The 22,198-nt window shown below is 52.8% G+C and overlaps 2 protein-coding genes across 2 annotated transcripts in view; both read right to left on the bottom strand.

Annotated features, from left to right (window-relative positions):
* The window catches only part of mmd (disintegrin and metalloproteinase domain-containing protein mind-meld), a 65,537-nt gene extending 46,240 nt beyond the window's left edge, over positions 1–19,297 (bottom strand). The window contains 1 exon segment of the mRNA XM_018641270.1: positions 19,072–19,297. Coding sequence (XP_018496786.1) covers positions 19,072–19,297 — 226 coding nt within the window.
* Positions 19,298–19,679: 382 nt separating this feature from the next.
* Positions 19,680–22,027, bottom strand: LOC100905165 (protein ABHD11). The gene is made up of 8 exons (XM_003737988.2): positions 21,844–22,027; positions 21,374–21,524; positions 21,144–21,256; positions 20,979–21,039; positions 20,818–20,895; positions 20,636–20,740; positions 20,212–20,374; positions 19,680–20,119 (listed from the first exon to the last, which is right to left on the bottom strand). The coding sequence occupies exons 1-8, from the start codon at positions 21,981–21,983 to the stop codon at positions 19,953–19,955; spliced, it is 978 nt and encodes a 325-aa protein (XP_003738036.1). The 5' UTR covers positions 21,984–22,027; the 3' UTR covers positions 19,680–19,952.
* Between the last annotated feature and the right edge of the window lie 171 nt (positions 22,028–22,198).

Below are 22,198 nucleotides of genomic sequence, written 5' to 3'. Positions count from 1 at the left end.
ACGCATGCTCTTCTTTTGTTTTCCGCAAAAAATAGCTGCTCGTTCCCTTCCACCCTTCACTTCTGCGAAGCAATCGCGGATCCGATAGCGTTTTTGTGGGGATCGCGTCGCTGGTCCCCGCCCGCGACAGTACGCAACCATAACTCGAAGGCTCGATACAGTATTTATCTCGGAGAATGAGCTCATGGATCGCTTTATCGCGACGGAGTCCTGATGGTTCCCGCGAATCCGGAGCCGGCAATCCTCTTGTCTCACTGCGAGTGTCTCTCGACCGGAGCCAATTACCGTATCTCGCGACAGAACGGAAACTGGCAGGTACGTCACGGCTAGAATCACCGCTCTCGGCCAGCAGCTGAGGAAACCTCCTTCTCGCCGGCGTTTCGACCACGTCAGTTTCCGCTGGATGTGGGGAGCCCGAGGGTCCATGCCTGACGAATCGCCTCGGGAGATTTATGGAGTGCAAACACCGTCGTCGACGAGGAACTTAGTCTCGATCACCTATAAATTAACAAGCTCTACGTGCCTCCGCTCAAAGTGGCGGCGGCCTCCAGCAAGTGTTTGTGAGACCGAGAACACCGACTCTTGCCGTTATCTGGGTCTCAATCGTGCCGTTGTCGTCGGCTGAATAGGTAAACTTTTCAATGTCTTCCAGGATCATCAGGGAAGTACGCCTGCGTTCGAAGGCGTGGATGAGCGGCCGGGGCGGAAGAACGAACGGGGAAGCGAGACCTCTGGCTCGATGAGGAAAATTTAGGATTTTTTCCCTCCCCATCGGGATAAGAACACCGGAGCTAGGCAGCCGAGCACTTAGGAGCAACGATCCCCAGAGCGGTTTCGAAAGGATCCGGCGCAACAGACGCCGGCTGCTGCGTCGTCATCTGCTGGGAAAGCGGGGAGATTTTCCAAGCGGGTTCAGAGTTCTTTTTCTGTTGCTATCCGGGGGGTCTGGATCAAATCAATTAAACGCTCAAAGGAAGCCAACTTGGACGGAATCGACTCCTCTTCGAGTTAATCCCAAGCTCCACGAACAAGCACGACCGTTCGTCCGGAGCGAGGACGGCAGCGGCGGCAGCGAAAACGTCGACGAAGACCTCTGATCCTGACGAAAATCCTCCTAACCATTTTTCTAATCGCACGAGTTCCCTCTCATCGAAAGCTGTAGCGAAGCGATCGTTTCTCTGATGAGCTCGAGCTGATTTCGTGTCGTCGAATGAAGCATCGCTCATCGAGTAAGAGCAACTCGAAACGCGTTCCGAAGCTTTTCGTCGTCTTCCTCCTCGCGAGCGCACGGAGCCCTCATACTTATTTTTACTTTTTTTTTTATTTTATTTTTTTTTTACTTATTTTGTCCCGAAAGCGGAACTCCCTGCTTGAGGATTCCAATGCGCATCGAATCCCATCTGTTTTTCGTGAACGTCCTTGTCTCGTTCCAGGACCGGCCTGTGGACTCCACGAAGTGGAATCATCGCGCGAAACCTGAGCGCGCGACAATTCTTTCGACAAGAAAATCGTCGTCGATGATGCGCCCAACGTCGAGCCGCTCAGACGAAGTCATCGCGAAGAAACACGAGCTTTCGATGGTTGCGTTCCGTGAACAAGAAGCCGAAGCGAGCGACGACGACTCGGAAGAAGATGTCGTCCTTGCAAAGGATGCCCGACCTCGCCGTATCCCCAGTCGGAGCTCGAAGCCCAGGTTAGGACTTTACGACGGGTGAAGCTTCACTTAAAGCAGGAACACGAGACATTCCCCGAGCGTACAGAGCTAATAAGGGAGAAAAGCGTCTGTCTTGCGCTGCCGCCGCTCTCGTGATAACCACGACCGACGCTGTTCGGAGAGCAGGCGGCGGCCCCTACACGGAGGTCGACCCGGCGCGGCATTTAAAGGATGAGAGGGCTCGACCCGAGCGGAGAGGATTTAAAATCCCTCCCCAGGGACGACTTCGCGCTAAACCGCTTGGGCAAATCAGCGGCGCGGTGGTGGCCGGGAGGTTCCCCATTTTTTTTCGATCGGGCACATGCCTCATGAAGCTATCAGTCACGGAACGCGTTTTTGCCTCATTCATCCGAACACTCCCAATCCATCCAATATACCTAAATAAGCGTGTGCTAAGCGGAGCGGAATGCTCAGCATCACTTCCGAGGACGGAGAATAAGGACCTATCCGAAGCTCAAGCAGGCGGCGCAAGGGAGAAAACTCTGGAAAACGCTTGTCGCACAGAAATCCCTCGATGAAAGATCATCGGGCGTCTCTCTCGAGCCGAAATTGCTTTCGGGTCAGGATTTCATTTGATTTAGAACGACAGCCAAACGGGCGGCGAAGACGACTCACTCGGCTGGCTGGCCGGCCGGCCGTCAGACCAATCCGTCCTCGCATCCCGCCTGCGAAGGATATCGCTGTGATTGAGTCGTGCGAGTAACAGCGGCGAACAGCGCGAGAGGGGAAAACGGGGTCTCGGGAAATCGGCCCGGGAAGAATCGCCGGGATCAGTCCGACTCACGGGTGCAGAAAATTTCTCTGAGATTACTTGGATTAATTGGATCCTCCAACGACGGGTCTCGAGGATTTCGTCGCAACTGGCCGAGCAGGTTTCCGAAGTGTCTCAGCTCAGGGACTAGAGTCCGAGCTTTGAAATGAAGAAGGTACGTGCTCGCGGTCAGAAGTAAACCACGACGCTGTGTTCGGACACTCTCGGCGACCAGTAATTCCCGTTGATCGGCTCTTACAAAAGTGACATTGTTCGTCGTATATTCATCCGAAAAATTCGAGGACAGTCCGGGATTCTAGCGGTCTCTATGATCAGCGGAGCCATTGAGGGAAACCGGAGAGAACAAAGACACCGAGGACGGAGCAGACGGAGGGAGCATACTCGAGCCCTCAGCGCCAAGACCTCAAAGAGCAATCGAGGACGGGGTAGGCTGCTTAGACCTTCGCTTGACCTCGATTCCTGAGATGTTCGGTCAGCTCACTTTGATAATTAGGATCCGTGGTAGATTTCTTTCGGTGCTGTCGTCAGACGATCCCGAGAACCACCGAGGGGATTCTCTCTGACCTTCGAGCACTCGCAACGATCGCGGTGAGATCGAATCGCCCGGTCCAACCGCTCCTCGTAGAGAGAGGCCTACAAAGTGTCGATGTTGGACGCGCCGGCGCGAGGGGATTGGCAATGGATTCCGGATCCTCGAGGTCTAAAACAAGTGAGCATGTCGTCCGACTCGTGTTGCCCAAGGCAGCGTGTGTGAGCTCGGCTCAGCCTTGCTCATGTTGGAGAAAAGCTTAATCTCATTTGTTCGCATCGAATCTCGTTTGCTCCGGCTCGGTTTGTTGCTCGCCCGCTCGACCGACTGGCTTGTCGCCCGACAAAGCTGAACAGTGAGCAAACGAACGTGCGCACCGCCCTTGAGCGAGGACCATCCCGAAAGATAACGGAGAATCTCGCAATCGGCCTCTCGATATGATCTGCTTCGCGACTAGGACTCCTGAAGGACACCGAAAGAACAAAATGAAGAGATTCGAGTGCGAGAGTTTGCCGAGCAGTCGACGAACGGAGCGTCGAAGGGCATCGCAGACGGCCGAGTGAGTTGATGTTCGCGCGGGCAATTTCATACCTGGATGCACCGGGCGGCAAATGACGCGCAGACTCAGTTTCGAAGCAGAAGTAATTGGATTCTCCAGCGGGATGTGGACCGAAACCACTTGCTGATTCCGAGCAATGATTGGCCTACGGCCCGCTCGCACAAGCATGATCTCTCGCGCGTGGTGTGACACGCGACGTCGACCTATGCGAAATGGTCATCGCTGAATTCTTCGCAGACACAGCAGCGATCACGAGCGAATCGACGGGCTTGTTCTAGAATACGATTATCGCGAGGCCGCTCCGATATCAAGCTTCATCCCATCAGTCGGCGGGGGCAGGAGGCTCGCCCCCGCTGCTCGTCGTTGAGACCGTGGCCCGTTTCTTCCCTCCGCAGCGCCGACACGTCGATGATTCCGTCTACGCTGAATGAACGTTCCTCCGAACAACCTGTTTCCCCGTGGAGAGGCGTCGCGACCCCGACGATCCCGTCGAAGCGCGCGTCGCGCGTAATTTATGGGTGAAGAGTCTGACTGGGAGGGCACCGAGAAACCATTCATTTATTCCGAGGAAAGGAATCTGCAGAGAGGAAGAAAGAAATCTCAGCCCCTCTAAATGGGATAGTTGTCGCGGAACTCTATCCGAGCCTCACTTTTCCACAAACCCCGATGGCCGCTCGGGCTCGAGCTCCTCCGGATGGAGAAGAGGAGGAAAGGAGCTGAGAGTTGATCGATTGCGCAGTAATTCCAAAGACGTCTTGCGAACAGCTTTTCCCCATTGCGTGTTCCTGATATGACCCAGTCGGGCAGTCTTCGGGGAACATGGGCAAATGCTCGCAGAAGTTCCGGCCTTGCCTTTCCGAATGTCGCAAGTCTGAACTTTCGGTCCGTGCTCATTCACTGCGCCTTCTATAGCCCAGGATGCACAGCCCTCCTCTGGCTGCTGTTCACTCACTCATGGGGCAGGCTCAGGAGCTCTCGAAGTTCGAATCGGAGACCGGAACGCACACGGTTTGGAACGGCATCCATGTGCTGGTTTCCCAAAAACCAATTAAAATCCAGCAGGAGAATTAATGGAAGGGTCGTCGACATTGCGGCGGCCGAGGTAATTGAAGGCAAATGTGTTTGTCGACAACGGGCACCTGGCGAAGCAAACCAGACACGCCAAGACGAGGATTGAGGAACGGGGGAAAGCGTCCGTGAGAAGCTCCTGGAGCACCGACAATTTCGTTCGGAACAAGGAAACAATTTTGTGCGTGAGTACGACGTCTGTCAGCCTGTTTGCCTGTCTGTCGGTTTTCATCGTTCTCCGAGTCTCCCGTTACTGTCGAGAGGTATGACAGAGCTGTTCGCCGATTCTCCCGAGTGTCGGAACGAGAGTGAAGCATTCCAATATTTCTCCGTTCTCCGAGCGCGGAAACGAAAACGAAAAGAAAACACCTTGTGTTGACCTTTCAATTGAAGAAGTCCGCGGGGCACACGAAATGAGGACTCGCTCAAAGCAAAGAAATTGTCAGCTGAAGTCGTCTCGACGGTTTGTCTCGGCACCTTCTCGTGATAAATTCCCGTCCCGGCTGACTCGTCTCCAACGCCATGCCCTGCTGTATCCCATGGCACTGACGCTCGTCCAGAAAAGACATGAACTGGTATTCGACGACGATCCGGTCTGGGCCGCGGCATGATTGAACCCTTTCAATCTACCAAGCAAATTTCGCTCCCCCTCCGGAACCCTCTCATTTCGTATTCCATCTCAGTCTGGGGTCCGGGACTCGGTTTCAATCCGTTTCACACCCTACTTTCGGGAACCCGGACTTCTGCTGATGCTCCTCGACTATTCAGAGAGGGATGTGCTGAGCAGTGGGGCATCTTCCCTTGGCTGGCGATTCGCGCCGCATCTATTACGGTGACAGCTCCGACGGTGCGAGAGTATCGGCGGGCTCACATCCTTGGAAGTCCAAATATCGGAACGCGGAGCTCCGATTCGTTAGTTTGGTAACTTCACACTGAGTGAGAGCGGTGAAATTTCAGAAGGTTAGCTTTTCACCTGCACAAACCTTTGCGCCGTCAAATTGCGACAAGCGCCCTCTCGAGTTCGGAGAAAATGAATAATGAGTCGGATGGAAAGACGTGCAGGGACCACAGGCTTATAAATAGTGCGAGTTGTGGAAAAAAAGATGAGAAACGAATCGGAGAGCGGAGGGAGATGGAACGGTTTCGGAAAAAAATGAGTTCCCGGAAGAAGTCAATCTTCGAGAGCGAGGTGCTGACCCGAAGAATCGCCTCGAGCGTTCCAGAGTGCTGAGACGAGCGGGTGGGCGAACGGAGGAAGTCGAAAGAAAAATGTTAGCGTGAAGCGGAGAATGAACTCAGGCAGTCAATGTTTCGGGTGGTGTCTTGTCGTCAAACTGCGGATTCAGGGCTCATTCTTATTCAAATGTACTGAGAAGCGTTCCGACCGGGGAGGGGAAGGAAAGAGTTGCTATGGCGCAGTGATTCCCATACGTGGCCCCTCACGAAAGCTGGTCCTAGGACTCCAAGGGATCTGCTTGGGGAATATCACGAATCTGTCGGGATCACGTTATTTCCATTGAGCTCCGACATTGTTATCCGTCAGGAAGCCATTTGAATACGAACGGTTGATCCGCTAATCACCGAAACCCTATGCTCGATCTGCTGAGTCTTATGGGGAGGCTCGTAATATTCGCATATTTGTGACTTGGTGCCTCGTCCATTGAATCGTCGACGAAGAACTCGCGGGGAGCATGGCAGCAAAGTTCCTGAGGATCGCGATCTGACTTCTTTCTCCATCTTGTTTTTCAGTGCCCGATTTCGCCAAATCGCAATCGGGCCCGTGCCTATTGTTCGTGCATTCGCAATGTCCGGCAACTGAGGTCGTCGTCAGCTCTCTGAAGAGGTTCACAGCTCCACTCCCACCGTTGGCGCCTCCTAATTCTCCGAGTCGATTTCCACAAAGCGCAAGGAACTATTCGATTGAAAACGTGTGGATTCCTTCGAGTTTTATGGCAGAAATCGTCTTGTATCCAGCTACAAGAAATTCGCTCATTGTCGAACGGTCGAGTCCTCGATCTCAAGGTCCGGTCAAATTGGTACGGGAAGGATTCCAGATGAGGGGTTCTCGCACGCTCGGACCTTGTACACCATGGGTCACTTGCTGGCCCTCGTCCAGCACGCTCCAATGATGAGCCACTCTCCCTGATACGAAGTGCTGTTGTCGTTGCTTCTGCGATAATGTCGATGAGTCGAAAGGCGAGAGAATCTGATGACGTGCTAGATGGTTGGTGCTAGCAAGCGCTGAGAATCGCAATCTAGCGAGGTACTCCCTATTAGTCCTCTTTTCCGACACAAGGATTCAAAATGGTGACGTGCACCACATTTCTCCAAGAGCCCGATGCCTCTACCGACAAATTCAGCAGTCGAACCCTCTCCAGGTCCTCGGTCCTTCGATAAGGTTCGAGGCTTTTGATGACATTAAGTTGCGGCTCTCCAGCCCAGCGGATGAAGTTGGGATCCATCTGTCTATTCGGACGCGACGCTAAGAATGCAGAATTCAGAGTCTTCCGATCAGAAAAAAACCCGACTCGGCTCGGATCCGAGGTGCACTCCGTCGCGTGCGCGGAGGATACAAGTGCAGTCGATGTCTCCGAAGGATCTGGTCTCATCTCATTCCTCCCCGTGTCTTTATCTTCGCGACTCCGAATAAAACGGAACGGTGATGGTCGCTGTGGACGGCAGGCGACCGACACCAGCGGAGCGACTTCAGAGACAGACAGACTGAACGGCAATTTTCCGGGAGAGCTCGACGAATCAAGTTGCGACATCCGAAACTGCTCTCAGCTTGTCGGCGAGCAATCGTGTTCCATTCTTGCGAGAGTCTTACAGATCGTACAAGCCTCTCGATCGTTCGTTCCTCGAGTGGGTGGCTTACTCGCACAATCGCTCGCCGCCGTTCGCCTCAGTGACGGCAGTCAAAATAAAGTAGATATCAATGGGGTGCAGAGCCCGAGCCGGAATTCCCAGCTCCCGATCCCGCGGTTCCTCCGATTAGGACTTTGCCCGACATTCTTGATTCTCAATGCGCTCCGTTCGACGACGGAGACGGGGCCTCACCGACCGCGCTGCGGCAGCTAGCTCTGTTCACAGTATTCAGGAGGAAAATTACGCCACCCGGAGCCTCCCTCTTTCGTCGTGGCGGAATTGTCCCACTCAGAACGCTCTTCCCGATACTTACGGCTAGGGACTCCGAACGTAAAGCGTTTCCACACGCGCTTCATAGGTCGAGTGAGACGGAAAAGGGGCACCGGCCCCTGTAAAACGACACACACCTCTTCCACTATTCGTTCGGGCGATTTCGTAGATCCGAGAATCAGAGAACAGCTCGCGCGTTCACAGACAACGAAAACACAGCTCGGTTTAGAACTCACACATTTTAACAAGTCGGAAACACTGGCGAAAATGCAGCCAACGTGAAGCGGCCCGCCACGATGACGACGAGTGAGTCCGAAGCGGGTACTTGGGCCTTGTTAGAGGAGGAGGTGGAGGAAGGAGTCCGTCCCTTTCCGCGGGCCCCTTGCCGTATCTACCCCAAGGTCCCCGGAGTGCCCCCAGGGCCCTACTCGAGCTCCCTCCTTCGGCTCCCCGTTCGGCAGCGTCGGTGGTGGCAGGTCCCCTAATGCTCCCGGCCGGCCCTTTCCGATGCCCTCTAAGGAGCGTTCTTCGCAAACAACTGTACCTCAACTCGTGTTTGTTCTATCCATCAAGCTCACCGGAGTTTCTGTATTTTGCTTTGAGTTCAGGGACACTCGTGGTAAATCTGCCGCCTAAACACGTGACGCGCGTCAGGCGATCGGAGCGTCATTCAGTGCTCGTGCGCTTATCACTCGCGTCCGCTGCAAGGAGAGGGATATAATCGGCACTTATTTGAAGTGAATGGAGCCTCTCGGTGTAGTCCATCCACCGACGGCTCCGAAGGAGACGTGTATGTCAGCCCCGGAGCGTCTCTATTCCTGTTGAATCTCGGCGCTGGGAGCGACAGCTGCGCCGAAACCATCATCAACGTCATGAGCAATAACAAGCCGAGACGAATTCAGGAGCGGAATCGAGGGATGCCCGGCCCTCCGGAGCTGTCGCTCTAGCAAATCTCCAGTTGCTATTATCGGGCTTTCGGGATTGATCCTTGATTGAGAACATTTCCGAACTCCTTCGCCGGGGATAAACGATCAGAGAAAACATACGTAATCTACGATCGATCCTGCGAGTCCACCTCCTTCTTTATTCTACTGCAATCTAGAATCGACTCCCAAACAGCGTACCCGACTGGATTGGAGCTTGACCATCATCAACGGGAACGGGACTCTTCCTCGGTCAGTACCTCTGCGTGGGGAATTTCGCTCCCTCCCTGGAGAAAAAATCCAGGAGCGAAACTCAATCGTCTCGGTGACAGAAAAAGCGAACAGCCCGGAGGTCGCTGTCCTCTTCTCGCTATCCTTGTCGCGGTGTGTTGCACCGTCTGCGATCATCGCTAGTCGTCTCAAGTCAGATTATCTGACAGCGTCATCTTGTGCCGTATCGGCAGCTTCCACGACCGGATCTTCGGAGCTACATATATTACGACCAGCGGCGCGTCAAGCGAGGAAGCAAAGGGAAATGGATACCTTCATAGTTCACGGTGAGGATTCGGGGTACTTTGGATTCGGGGATCCATGCAGCGAGGAGAGCGACCTGCGAAAAACGTGCGACACTAAGTGGCGCGGACACCGGTCGAAAATGAGTTGCTTCGAAGTTGCTTGAGGGGCCCAATCGTCCGACGAAGCTCAAAATCTCCGTCCCATGGCTGCAGGGAACATGTTGTCGAGCTGTGTGGAGGGACTTCTCCGCTTCAGTCCATGGATCCGATCGTATTGCAACGAGGGGAAGACTTATGTGCGTATCGTTCCGTGATATGGAAGTGTAAGAAAATCGATGATGAGATTTTTTCGGGTGTCTTCGTACGGTATGCTGTCGAGGTCCTTCCGGGCCCGAGAAGACCGAGACGAACCGGCGGAGAATCCGTTTGATTGGCCAGCGGTAACCCAGCGTCGTCTTTGCTGCATTCAATTACCTACCCTTGTTTCGTCTCGGCCTCCCAAAGCCTCTTCAGGACGGAGGGCATCAATGCCGCTGCGGCTGTCGTACTGGCAGGAGAAGAACGACGGCGGCAGCAGCAGCAGCCTACGGAGGGGCAGGACAGCAAACCAGGACGCAAGAATCCTGAAACAAGCAGCACAGCCTTGTCGGCTGCCGGCTTGAAACAGACAGGAGAACTCGCTCGAGACAAACAGCGAAGTTAGGAGACGGAAGAGGCGGCCGTGACGGCGGCGGAAGCGGCTGTTCCAATAGAAAATGCAGGTCCTGCGCAAGGGAGAGCTCAACTCGAATGGAGTGTACCAGACAAAACGACAAGCATCAAAATGCGCTTAGGAGGCAGGTGGCGAATCGCAACAGCTGCGGCATCCGAACACTTTGTAGAGACGTCAATGAACGAACGACGAGGTACCACCGGAGCCAAAGGGGAGAAGGGGAAAATGATCTCTCTCAGGTTTCCTTGATTCCCCGAGTCGAGATGATACCTCACGGAGCGTCACTCAATCATAGAGCCCGTCAGGAATCGGTCGGCTCTTCAAAACTCCGGCTCCGTTCACCATACAAATCAGGGACAATCTGTTGGAACGTCGCGTCGCTTGAGCTAATTCGCTCACCGTCGCGGCAAGCCTCGAGAGCTAATAAGATGCAAAACAAAGGTGGCAACTTGACGTGGCTGAAAGTGGGCTCAATGGAAGGCGGGTTCCGCGCTCCAGGTTGCTCCGGCTTGCTTTTGAATTTCCAGGCAGCAGCTTGTAAGCTGCGCAGCGAAGGTAATAAGGTGGTCCGGGGGATAAGCTCCTCGATAGGTGCAAAAAGTGTTCCTGCAATATCTTCAATGGTTCAACACTTTCAATTATCCCGATACATCCCTAGGTCCCTTGGGGAGGCCTCAGAGCAAGGCGTAGCAACGCCGGAGTGTTTCGGTTGGCGTTCCACGATCCGCTCATCTGAGGGGTGCGATCCAATCCTTCGACATTGCAATCGAATCACCGATCGATGCCTCGTCTTCACCGCTAAGACTGTCCCCGACCGGGATCGCTCCCCGCACTGGGGATATGTTCTTCTACGTAAATTATTCACAGACCAACGAATTATCAAATTAGATCTCCTGTCTCGTTCATTATGCACGCGAAAGCGTCTCAGCGAGGAGAATCTTAACAGCGTCCTGATTCTCACCACTAGTTGAAGTGAGGGTTAATTTGGAGCTTCACCGCGCGGACACGGCTCAAAAAATCGACACTTGAACAAGGGCAGCGCCGCCAGGAATCTCGTTTCCCATTCAAGCTCGGTGAGCGACGACGACGACGAGAATATCAATTATTCATGGCGATCAGAGCTCGCAACGACTAAGGTGGGTGTAATGTTCCGGAAAGCCCACGGGAGACTTGAATGATTCATTATAAAGTTGTTCACTCCCGTCTGAATTCTCAGTCAGAGAGAACGAGAACCCCTCATCATCGATGGCATAAATTTGCGTGCGCGTTTGAAGTCACCGTTTTCTGCGCTCGCAAATTAAGCGTCGATAAAAAATCGAGGTGAGGGATCATGAGTGAGGGAACACAGAAGATGATTGAAAGTCCCGCGGCCTCATAGATCGTCGACAGAGGTCGGGAATTTCGGCGCCTAGAGCTAGCTGCTGGAGTTCGATAGATTTTCATTTTATGGAGAGTCACACCGGAACTCGTGAGATAAGATATCGCCGATCGAACGCTCCTCGTCATTGACCGTAGTAGAAAAAACCGCACATCCAGATTCGAGGATTATTGAAGGCTTCGATTGGGGAACATATGCTGGACGACGAAAATATGCCGAACTCGTTCTGCTAGCCGTCACGATACATTCATTGACTCGAATCAAATTTCTTGCTGTGTCACATCCGCCAATACTCCAGTGACTTTTACTCTGAAACCTCGCCCGTCTCCGCGCAGCAAGCCTCCTGGTATTAAAATCGGCATATGTATACGTCTTGAATCTATATATATAAAAACGTATGTCTGTCTGTCTGTCTGTCTGTCTGTCTGTTTGTCTGTCTGTATGTCCGGGGTACCCTATAGACTCGAAAACGGCTGAACCGATCTTCGTGAAAATTTAGGAGTGTGTCCTGGGGGATCCAGCAGTGGTTATAGGGGGGTCAGTTCTCCGATGCGATGAGTCCTTCTACCTTAAAAAAATTATTTGAGTGCTCACCTCACGAAAATACGAAAACTCGGAAAAAAATTGAAAAATCCGAAGTTCGCAAAATTCACGAACGCCTGAACCGATCGCCGTGAAAATTCAGGGGTGGGTTCTCGGGAGTTGTAGAAAAGCGATGAGGGGGTCGTCGTGCCCGTATGATGAGGATGAGCTCTTTTTCCCTTGGAAATTGAGTACCGGGTCCCTCACCGGAAATCGTTCGGCGGGAGTTTCCAGAGTTCTCCAGAATTTTCGTGATTCCTTCACATAATCTATAAATCTGTCTGTATGTCCCCTATAGACTCGAAAACAGCTGAACCGATCGTCGTAAAAAATTAGGAGCGTGTTCTGGGGGATCCAGCGGTGATTATAGGGGGGTCAGTTCCCCGATGCGATGAGTCCTTCTACCATAAAAAAATTATTTGAGTGGTCCTCTTGCCGAAAATCAAAGATTTCATCTCGGGAAAGACGGGAATTCTCAGGATTTCTTATCGGCTGGACCGATCGCCATGAGAAGGTGGATTCTCGGGAGCTCCCAAGAAGACTATCGGGGGTTGCCGTCATCGATGGCCTCTGTCTTTTTACTAATGAATCTCGCTGAAAATCGCTGTAGCCGTGAAGGGTATCGATTTTCCGGAGGACATATCTAATAAAAGCAGGGGCACGGGGAGGCGGGGAAACGGGAAGTGGGGAAACGGGAAAGTGGGAACTGGGAAAGCGGGGAAACGGGAAAGCGGGGAAACGGGAAAGCGGGGAAACGGGAAAGCGGGGAAACGGGAAAGCGGGGAAACGGGAAAGCGGGGAAACGGGAGAGCAGGGAAACGGGAAAGCGGGGAAACGGGAAAGCGGGGAAACGGGAAAGGACTGGGAACCGGGAAAGTGGGGAACCGGGAAAAGCGGGGAAATGGGAGAGTGGGGAATCGGGAAAGTGGGAACCGGGAAAGCAGGGAAACGGGACGTCACCAAGAGCACGCGCGACCAAAGCAAGCGCACCCGGAGCCAGCGCACTCGGACCCAGCGCACTCGGAGCCAGCGCACTCGGCGTTAGCGCACTCGGAGCCAGCGCACTCGGAGCCAGCGCACTCGGAGCTAGCGCATGTGTAGTGAGTCTAGCGATACCGAGTCGCCGCGAAGCGGCGACCGGGAGCGCTAGTATATGATATATCCATAAATTGAACTTGTGCTTTGGGCGATCCAAAGAAGGAGTTAATTTCCGAAGGAAGGACCGAGCCACTATTATAACTCTCGGATGCTCCCACCAGACGAATTCCGAGGAGCCCTCGTCGATGTCGTGTTTTTCATCGCTTCGTCCTTGTCGCCGATAACGCGTGATGAATCTGGCCGTGCCCACAGAAGAAAAGCCTCAAGGATTGCCGTCGGAGAGAGTTTCCAGCTGCGTCGGGGTCGAGATATCATTTTCGGGATTGTATGTTGAGGCAGAAATCCGAGCACCGATAGGAGAGTCTCTCTTAGGGAGAAACTAGTCAAGCCGCGCGGGGATGCGTCACACGGTCCGCGTTCCCGAAAGGACGGCCGACAGCCTGTTCTCCGCTAGTGGTTCCTTTCTCCCCCAGTTGTAACATAAAAACTCTGGTCTCCTAATTGCCGTCGTCCTAAAACGCCTAACGAGCTTATCAGTCATGCTACGGGGGACCACGTCGCGAGCTTCGCCAAGCCTCTCGAAAACCTCTCGACGATATGCGAGGGGGAGTGCAACTCAATGGCACTAGTGGTCACAGGAATTGTGTGCCCCTGTGGATTTCATCTTAGAGGTCATTGCTTGGACTCGGCAGTGCCCGCCTAGATAGCTCGGGAGCACCGGTCGTGCTCCCGATCGGGTGGAGAGTTCGGTGCCTCGCATTCAATCCGTGCCCTTCCCGAAGGAAAATAAGGATCCCGAGTCCTTCCCAACGAGTTTCAATTTTAGATTGAGCCGGATCGTCATCCCAGTTCCGAAGGTATAGTTCGCGGCAGCCTCACGTCGACAGCGAAAGGGAGCTTGCCTTGGTCGGCCAATCAGTTGTGCAAACACTGACGAAGACTGCTCATCGCCGTCTCGATTCCGGAAGCAACTCCTTCTCGCCATTTTGCGCGAATCAGTCTCCAGGTCGAGACCGATCGATCCCGGGATCCGTGAGAGTTTCACCTCCCTCCTTGTAACTCGAAGAGAAAACGTTCCGTCGGAGCCTCTCTTCGATCCACCTCGGATTATCCTTATCCTGGGTTATCCGCATCGAGTTCCAGGAGTCTGGACCATAGAGCGCCATCGAGCACCGTTCTATTGGCAATGGTTATCGAGCATGGTATGGGTGTGTCCGCTATCGCAGCCGTTGAGCTCTCCGTGGACCATGCGCCATTGACGTTAAGCTGCAAAGAGAATGCTAAGGAAAATCCACAGTTCTGGCTTAGCAATCGGAGTGCTCGTCTATTTTCTACCGTAGGAGACTTCGGAATGTTCAACTTCAGTTGTTTCCGAAAGGAACTCTCATGAGGCCGCCATTTATCTTACCGATCTCATCGCGGTGTTCGGACGATGCCAAGTTCCAACTCCCCCACTCGGCGATCTCGAAGAATTCCAAGACAAACCGAGCCATGGACAAAAAAAGCTTGACAGCTGTGAGCCTCCCATTACCGGCCGCCATCTTCGCGGAAGCACCGCTCTATCTGATGCAGAATCACCGGTGACGCATATGCTCGAGACATCAGAAATAACGCGTCACAGACTCAAGACGATTCCCACAGAGCGCTCTCCGAAAGTCATAGGGTCAACTCGGCGCAGGGATATTCTCATTCGGAGCCGCGAGGAATGTCGTAGTCCAGGCCAGGGTCACGAAAGCAAATCTACGCACGCTCTCGAGGATGCATCATCGGAGAGCTTCCCGCGATTCGTTCCCCCGAGGGTGCGGAAACCGTATCGAAGAGAGGCTTCGGTCGTCTCACTGCTAGGCGAGTGGCCGTCGCGAAACTCTTGTAGCCTTGATCGCCGGTCCACAATACGCCTAGAAGACTCATTGATTTGCCCTCGGCGCTAATTGCCACCGTCCTGTACACATGGGGTCGTCCGGCTGGATTGGACTGAGTGAGTGAGCTCGTTAAAGTCCCCACGGCAGAGCTGCCCAAAAGCCGTTTTGCCGAGCGAGTAAAGTTTTCCAATGCCTCATATAGCCGCCAATGGAGCCATGCTTTCATTCCCGGTCTCATCGGTTGTCTCCGCTCGAATTTGATACCCCGCGATAATTCTTCCTATGCATTACATGAGCAGGGTCCGAGGATCCGCTCGTAGAAGGCCACGCGGAGCGATCGAATGACTCTCGCGAGAAACTCAATCGGTGCTTTCATTCCGAGCTCTGACCACATTCGTGAACGCATTCCTGCTTAACTCACGAATAGTCGAAGGTAAGCTACGAATTTCTCCATCCGACGTCACAGGAAAGAAAATAGAGAAAATGCGAGCTGGACACTCGGACTCCCGATGAAAAGCAGCGGACCGAATAATCAAGACGACTCCGAATCACTTCACGAATATCAGAATCCTTCAAGTGAGTGTTTGAGCATCCTCCAGAGTGTCAACAATTCGCGGAGCAGCCAAGACCGGGGAGTCGATTCGCGAAAAGAGTCGAGGCCGACAGTTGGAAGCAATCAGAGAAACTGGAAAAGAAAAAAACAGAGAGGTGTTCGGCGGGCTCTATCGTCCCAGACGATGCGCTTGTTCGGAGTCATTTCAGAAGCTGTCTCCCCGAAAAGAATCCGCCGCCTCGATAGAGCAGTTGTCCCAGCCCAACGACACTCACACTGCGGTGCCAATTGCAGCTGTTGCACAGTGGGCCATCTGCCGACGTCTCGAATTCTTGCTGTTCCATCACAATCCTCTCCGTCTCTTCTTCTGGGATCTATTCAGTCCGCGCGATTACGGTCGACGTCTGGTCGGCGCTTCGCGGGCTCGACTATACGTGGACTCGCCGATAATGTTGTACCTAGCGGAAGGGGCTATAGTGTCGCGACTCGCAAAGCAGAGGAGGATCGCGAAGACACGTTCCCATTCCCAATGGCGAGATGGTGTACGGGAAAGTTCCCGAGAGGCGGACTCTCGAAAGTTCCAGACGGGAGTGCATCACCAAGACACCACGTAATCGTACTGGATCGCTTCCGACCGAGAATATGGCTCCTGTCTGGGCAAACATTCCTTCGAGAGCGTCCGCGCCCTGTTTATTCAGTGCATTTGCGTATTCTTCTGGGACACCCAGAGCCAACAGATGACACCCGCATCGATGTCGGATATTAAGCCAGCATCGTGCTCTCCGTGGTGGGTTTCCCAGTCCACGACGAGATTCATCTTTTTTTTCGTTCCTGATCCAAAAGATGCGAGGAGGTTCTCTTGTAAAGGCTCGTCTGATTACCGGAAGTGCGCCGATAAGCAATACGCCAATTTTCGCTCTCCCCTGAAGAGCAGACGCCCCGTGGCCTCAAGGAAAATCGCTCTGGATACGAAGCTCTCACTGAAATTCGGGGGATGGAGGTAATGGAAGCGCATCAGATGAGTTCCCAGCAGCTCTCCCGAATCGTGTTGCAACACTCCTGTGCTGACCATTGCCAGCCGAAACTTCGCTCACCTCCCGAATGGGAGGCGGATTTGGAGGGAATATGGAATTGCATGAAACGCGACGAGAACGTTGTTGAGCAATGCTTCCGGCGGGCGAAATATGCGCGAACGCGATCCCATGGACCCGGCGATCAGTGATCATCCTGGAGGATTCTTGGACTCATTCTCATGTGCGCCGAAAAAATGAGTCACGATTGGAATCATGTACCTCATACAACTGGGATCGTCTCTCGATCTCGAAATTTCTCGCGAGAGCTCTGATCTCGCTCCAATCCGTGTCCGGGCGGAGAAACTCGGGACAAGACTCAGACTCCTGTAACATCCTCCAGGACACAGATTTTCGGAGGACAATGTTCCTGTTCGTCTCCCGGAGGAGAGAGGACAATCCCAACGGAAATGTATTCTGTGCAGGTTCTCTGGTCGAGCTGTGTGAACGCTTCTCTTTTATCCGGCATGATTGACCTCCCTCTGTCTTTGAGACGAAGCAGTCAACCAAAAAATGTCCGAGGCATTAACGCCTGTTCCAAGTTTTGCACGGGTGTATTTGTACGTGTCTGAGTGGGAGAGAGCAGCTCGCAAAGTTTGCTTTCACAGCGGACCCGGTAGATGCCGCGCGCGATAGATGCTTGATTTCCAAATAATTGCTTCCTGTACCTTAGCGTCACACTCAGCCGCTTGGCGAGTGAGGCTGGGGCATTCAAAAGCAAAGATACTGGACGGAGTAGTTAAGAAGAGGGTCAAGGGACAGAAGAGCGGCTCAGTCAGATGAGATCGAGTCGGAAGGAGCAGGGTCGAATCGAACTTCAGATTCATGGAGTTCGCGTTCGCTGCCCGACCTCAACGAGCAACCGACCGCATCCTAGATGGAATTTCTACTGTGAGCTCGGGAGAGAGGCTCTCAGAGAGCCGGAGGGCCTGATCCTGAAGAACCTTCAATATTGGGGCAGGGCCTCTGATGAATGATGAATATGCGCGCCGGGGTTTTCGTCAGACTTAGAAGCTGAATGTGTTCGGATGATTCAGAGGAATATTCCTCAAAAGAGATCGATGATCTCAGAGATCCGGCTATCCACCGACTCTGAGTCTGCCTCGCTGTTCTGGAAATCAGAAGTGCAAACGAGCCGTGCGTAGACGATTTCTGTCTCGACTTCGGTGATTATCATTGATCGCGTGTACGCATTGAGTCGAACGGGTACCCTTACGGCAAGAACTCTTCTGTTGATTCTTTTTCCCTCGCCGTCCCGAAGTAATGCTAGAGGTAGAGTTTGGGCGTGGCCGTACGTGAAGCTGTTGGTAATTTTTCCATTATTGTGGGCGGAGGTGATAGAGCAACTAAGTGCCTTACTTACTCCAGGACGCCAGATTCGTCCACCTAGTCTAGTCGCCGCCACCGCAGCGTTGACCCGGCCCCGCGCGCCCTCAGCGACGGAGCAGGCATGGAGGCCGTGTCATTCGAGAGGATCCGCTCACGACATCGAAGCACGCAGGAGAAATATCCTCACGTCTTCGCCGCACTGTACTAAGTATCACCCATCCGAACTTGGCTCCGAAGCAGAGCCCTCGCTTGCCAGGAGAGGCTTCGGCCGGTACTCGAGTGGAATAACATCTTCCCGTCCGTGTTTTGGAAAGAAATCACTTTCGTTGATCACTGATATTTTCTTCGCAAACTCGCCAGCGTCCCTCGAGCCCAATGCTCGCGAGAACTGAGCGTTCCCTGCAATGTTTCCATTCACATTTACGACTTTCCTAAGCTCAAACAGCATCTTTGAGAACATTTTAGACATTGTCACGTACGCGGTTGTTCGGCGGACACTTCGCTAAAAACGGGAGGCGTCGTGGGGGGACGGAGCGGACAAAATCGAAGTTGATCGGGTTTGAACCTCTCCCGGCGACGATAGGCTCCTTATTCGAATCCCCAGAACATTGGTGACATAAAATTCCTAACTCACAGAACCAGTGGCGCTATCTGCTTGTTCATAGAGTCGATCAAGTCGGAATCATCGAGTCTCCTGCCATATGTCAGAGCCCGCTCCAATCTACAGGCCTATGGCACATGTATCGATAGCGTGAGGCAAGAAAAACACCTATTCTCCTCTGAAGAATACTTGTTCCCATCTTCTCTCTGTACAAGCGAATTGAATTCTCAACGAGGTGGGATTGACAGCTTTTTGTTGGCACCGGTCATTTTCGAAATCGTCATATGTATGCGTCCTGGTTTATTAGTTGTATTGTTATTATCAAAGTGCTCCGGATCAATGAATACCTATGCTTCATCCGACGGCCATCCCGGGCACCCTACCAGATCGAAATTCTGCTCAGACGCGAGGATTGAATCCGAGCAAACCGCTATCAGGTCCCAGTCTCCCGCGCGGCGAAGGCGCGCGCCCGCCGCCCTCAATTCCCTGTGCTTGATCGCTCTTACGGTTTCTCTCGATCCATCTCGATATTGACTCCGTGTCTTCGTAACTGCTCTTGTTAGGGGACACATTCGGTGACGGGCTCCTTGGTCGAAATTCCTCTGAGTCTTCGATGAAGTCCTCAGAAAGGGCGCGATTCGCATATTGATGATTTGGAGAGAAAACGTTACCCGCGAGTTTTTCCTCAATCTCATTGGCGACTCGGCTGGAGTTCTCGTCTGTTTCCATGTGCCGCATTCTCTTCCGGAACATTGGGTTCGCATCAGCTTCAACAGCGAATTTAAGTTGACCAGAATCTGAGGTGTCCATCTGCATTTCTTCGTCGACTTCCATTGGGGAGTCTTCGTGTGAAAGAGCTTGCTGAAGCTTCTGCCACTTGGTCGGACTAGAACTCATTCTCGGCGATTTTTGACGAGAATTCGATGAAACGATAGCGCGGGTAATTTCCTCGGCGGATAACGATAACAAACACGAGTCGAGAGAATCGATTCCCGCCCACAATAAAAATCATATGGTGGCGGAGAGGAGACACGGTGTGACATGCGGCGTTGAAATGTGCGTCATCGATTTGGCATGAGGGGTTGGCTCTATGGGGTTGGCCTGAATGCGAAGAAGTTGAGGCTTCACAGCAAGTCTTATCAGGCCTATTTCAGGGCGGGAGGAGCTTGTCAAATCTGGGTGTTGAGCTCCCTCCGCAGTCCTGGGTCCCTTCCCCGATGGTGGACCTTGGAGCGGCGGGGATTTCTCCACCAAGAGCTTGAATGATAATCCGATCTGATTCATACCACTGCTCCTCTGCAATAGCTCTTTATTCTTCCGTATGGCAGATACAAGCAGAGAGTCGTGGGTCAACCGTTTTATCACATGGCTTGCATTCTCCTTCCAAGGAGATAGCGCTGCGATCGCGATGCAGAATCACAAATTTCCTAAACGATGCGGCCGATCCACCATTGAGATCGGCGGAGTCGATAATTTTTTTCTCTCCGACGGACTTCCTCCGTAGACCGACTGATAATGATAATTGAACCGGCTATATTCGAAAGCTAAAATCCTATGGCGATTGTTTCTTGAGTATGAAATCCGACACGAGATCGACGAATTCGTTAGGTTTATCCGCGTGGACCCAATGAGCAGCGTTGTCGATAGTCTCGATTTGTGCGCGAGGGAAAAATTTCTTGATTATGGGAAAATCACTCCGTTTTATGTATCCGGAGTTCCCTGCGAATAGGAGACAGAGATGAATTCCCTTCTTGTATACTCCGTTTCCGTGCCATGGAAGGAGGGAGAAAGTGCTGAAGTCAAACGCTTACCTCCCCTAATGAATAGGACGTCACCTTCGAATGTACCTTCCAGATCCGGCATTCGCAGCAGCTTATCCACATTATTTTTTATCGCTTTCAGGTTTATCAGATACTTGAAATCTGGGTGTCCTTTCTGCAGATTCATCAGGAGGAATTGACGCAAGCCGAAGTCCTAGAATCGAAACGTTTGCTTAGGCCTCGAGTCGGAGTTCCTCGACCCCAAAGACCTCTTGCCGATTCTCCACAAAAGGGCACGTTGTGTCGCCTCTCGCAGTGCGGATACCGCGCCGCCGCAATCCGAATACTTCAGCAATATCAGAATATCCGCTATCGACAGTCCGGAGCAGATTCGCTCTGGGGAAGTCGTGTCTATAATTTCGGAGACGACACCAGCTCTTAAAGTATCCGTGATGCGAAAGCGAAAACCAGAAACCTTGATCGTGAGCTCCATGAAAGCGTCAGCCTTCAGACGAGCTTCCCGAGTAGTCAATTCCGGTGATAGCCGGGCCAGAGATTCTTCCATTGCCAACAAAGCCACCTGGAAGGTCGTTGGAACTTTCTGATCAATGACTCCGGTAGAATTGCTTCCGCAGAGCATAGAGGGAATGTATGTACCTTCGCTTCCCCATTTATGGTGTTTGGTAGGCTGTTCGGTGAAATATCGACGACGATCAGCCTATCGATCAAACTCGGCTGAAATCGAGAGCCCCCAGCGTCAACGGATTGATATACATTGTTGCGAGTGCGTCCGGCAATTATCTCACGGGACCACCGACCTTCGTCAATGCTAGCGTCATGACAGCACGTCCGCCCAACGAATGGCCGAGGAAGACGCACCTGCAAAAATCCGGTCGTCCGCAACTCGCTGTTACCAAACTCTTGTTGCTCGATGACTTTTCGATAGAAACCTTCACAGAGGCATTCGGATGTTCTCGGCTTACCGGGGAAAGTCGTTTTGCTTAGCGAAATATTCCAGATCGGCGGCCATGTCGTAAATGGACATCTCTTCCGTTTGAGGTGAGTCCCCATGGTTTCTTGAGTCGACACAAAATACCTGTTCTTGCGGAGGAACATCAAATCACTCCGGTCATCAATAATAATAATCGAATGGCTTTATGAGAAGCGTCAGATCTGAGGGACGTCGATGACAGCAAAGACCACTTCACTTTACCTTCGTGCCAGTTTTCTGTGTGAATCGCTTCGCCAACGTTTTCCAGTTCGACTTCGAGCCGAACAGTCCATGATTGATCACCAGAGGCGAGAGATTGGTTTCGATTTTTGTGTCTTCAAAAGACGAATACGCTAGATTCACCGGTTTGCATCTAGAGCAACAATTCAATCATTAATAATACGAACGAAATTGTAATCTGATGCGTGGAGCCGCGTTCTCGAGGGGAGAGCACTGCAGCCTCCATGAAGGAACCTATTCCCTTCTACTCATGAGATCTGACGCCGGGAACGGGGACCCTTCGGAATCGAGATGATCACCTCGGGTAACATCTCTTCCCTCGGTTGATATGATTCCCAGGGGAAGGGACTTTTATCGCGAGGGCAAATATGTTTTGGAGAGGCGTCTCTTGTTGTTATAATACTCCGGAAGCCGAAGGTAAGCGAGATTTTCGCTTCGGATTGAGCAGCTACCTGGACAGTGGATCGTTTTTGTCCTCGGTGGACTGAGTGCGTTTGGGAATTGCTAGACAAGTCGCTATCGGGAGATGTTCACCAGCTAGGAAACGGCTGGGTTTGAGCGCCGCCGGGATTCTCTGCAGCAGCCGCACCATACTCAGACGATCAGAGACTTATCCCGCAGCTCGTTGAAGAATTCTCCTCGAACGACGAGAGGGAATTCCGAGAAGAAACTCGACTCAATTTCACCGTCTTCTCCCTGACGATCAGCTGATTCGCTCTGGAGAGGCGCGGAGAGAGTAGGCCCCGTTTGAAACGGCGGGATGATTCGAATACGTCCGGGCCGTCGATCGCGATTTCAGGCTCCGAA

The sequence above is a fragment of the Galendromus occidentalis genome, unplaced genomic scaffold (assembly GCF_000255335.2).
Source record: "Galendromus occidentalis unplaced genomic scaffold, Mocc_1.1 scf7180000075740, whole genome shotgun sequence".
In the NCBI taxonomy this organism is placed as follows: Eukaryota; Metazoa; Arthropoda; class Arachnida; order Mesostigmata; family Phytoseiidae; genus Galendromus; species Galendromus occidentalis.
Note: the sequence above shows the minus strand (reverse complement) of the source record. Positions and strands in the feature narration are given on the sequence as shown.

Excerpts from the sequence above, each read along its gene's own strand:
- LOC100905165 (XM_003737988.2), bottom strand. The coding sequence starts at position 21,983 with ATGGTGCGGCTGCTGCAGAGAATCCCGGCGGCGCTCAAACCCAGCCGT. Across the intron at positions 20,741-20,817 it reads CCATAAATGGGGAAGCGAAG|GTGGCTTTGTTGGCAATGGA; the intron begins GTACATACATTC and ends ACGACCTTCCAG. Across the intron at positions 20,120-20,211 it reads CGTCCTATTCATTAGGGGAG|GGAACTCCGGATACATAAAA; the intron begins GTAAGCGTTTGA and ends TCCTATTCGCAG.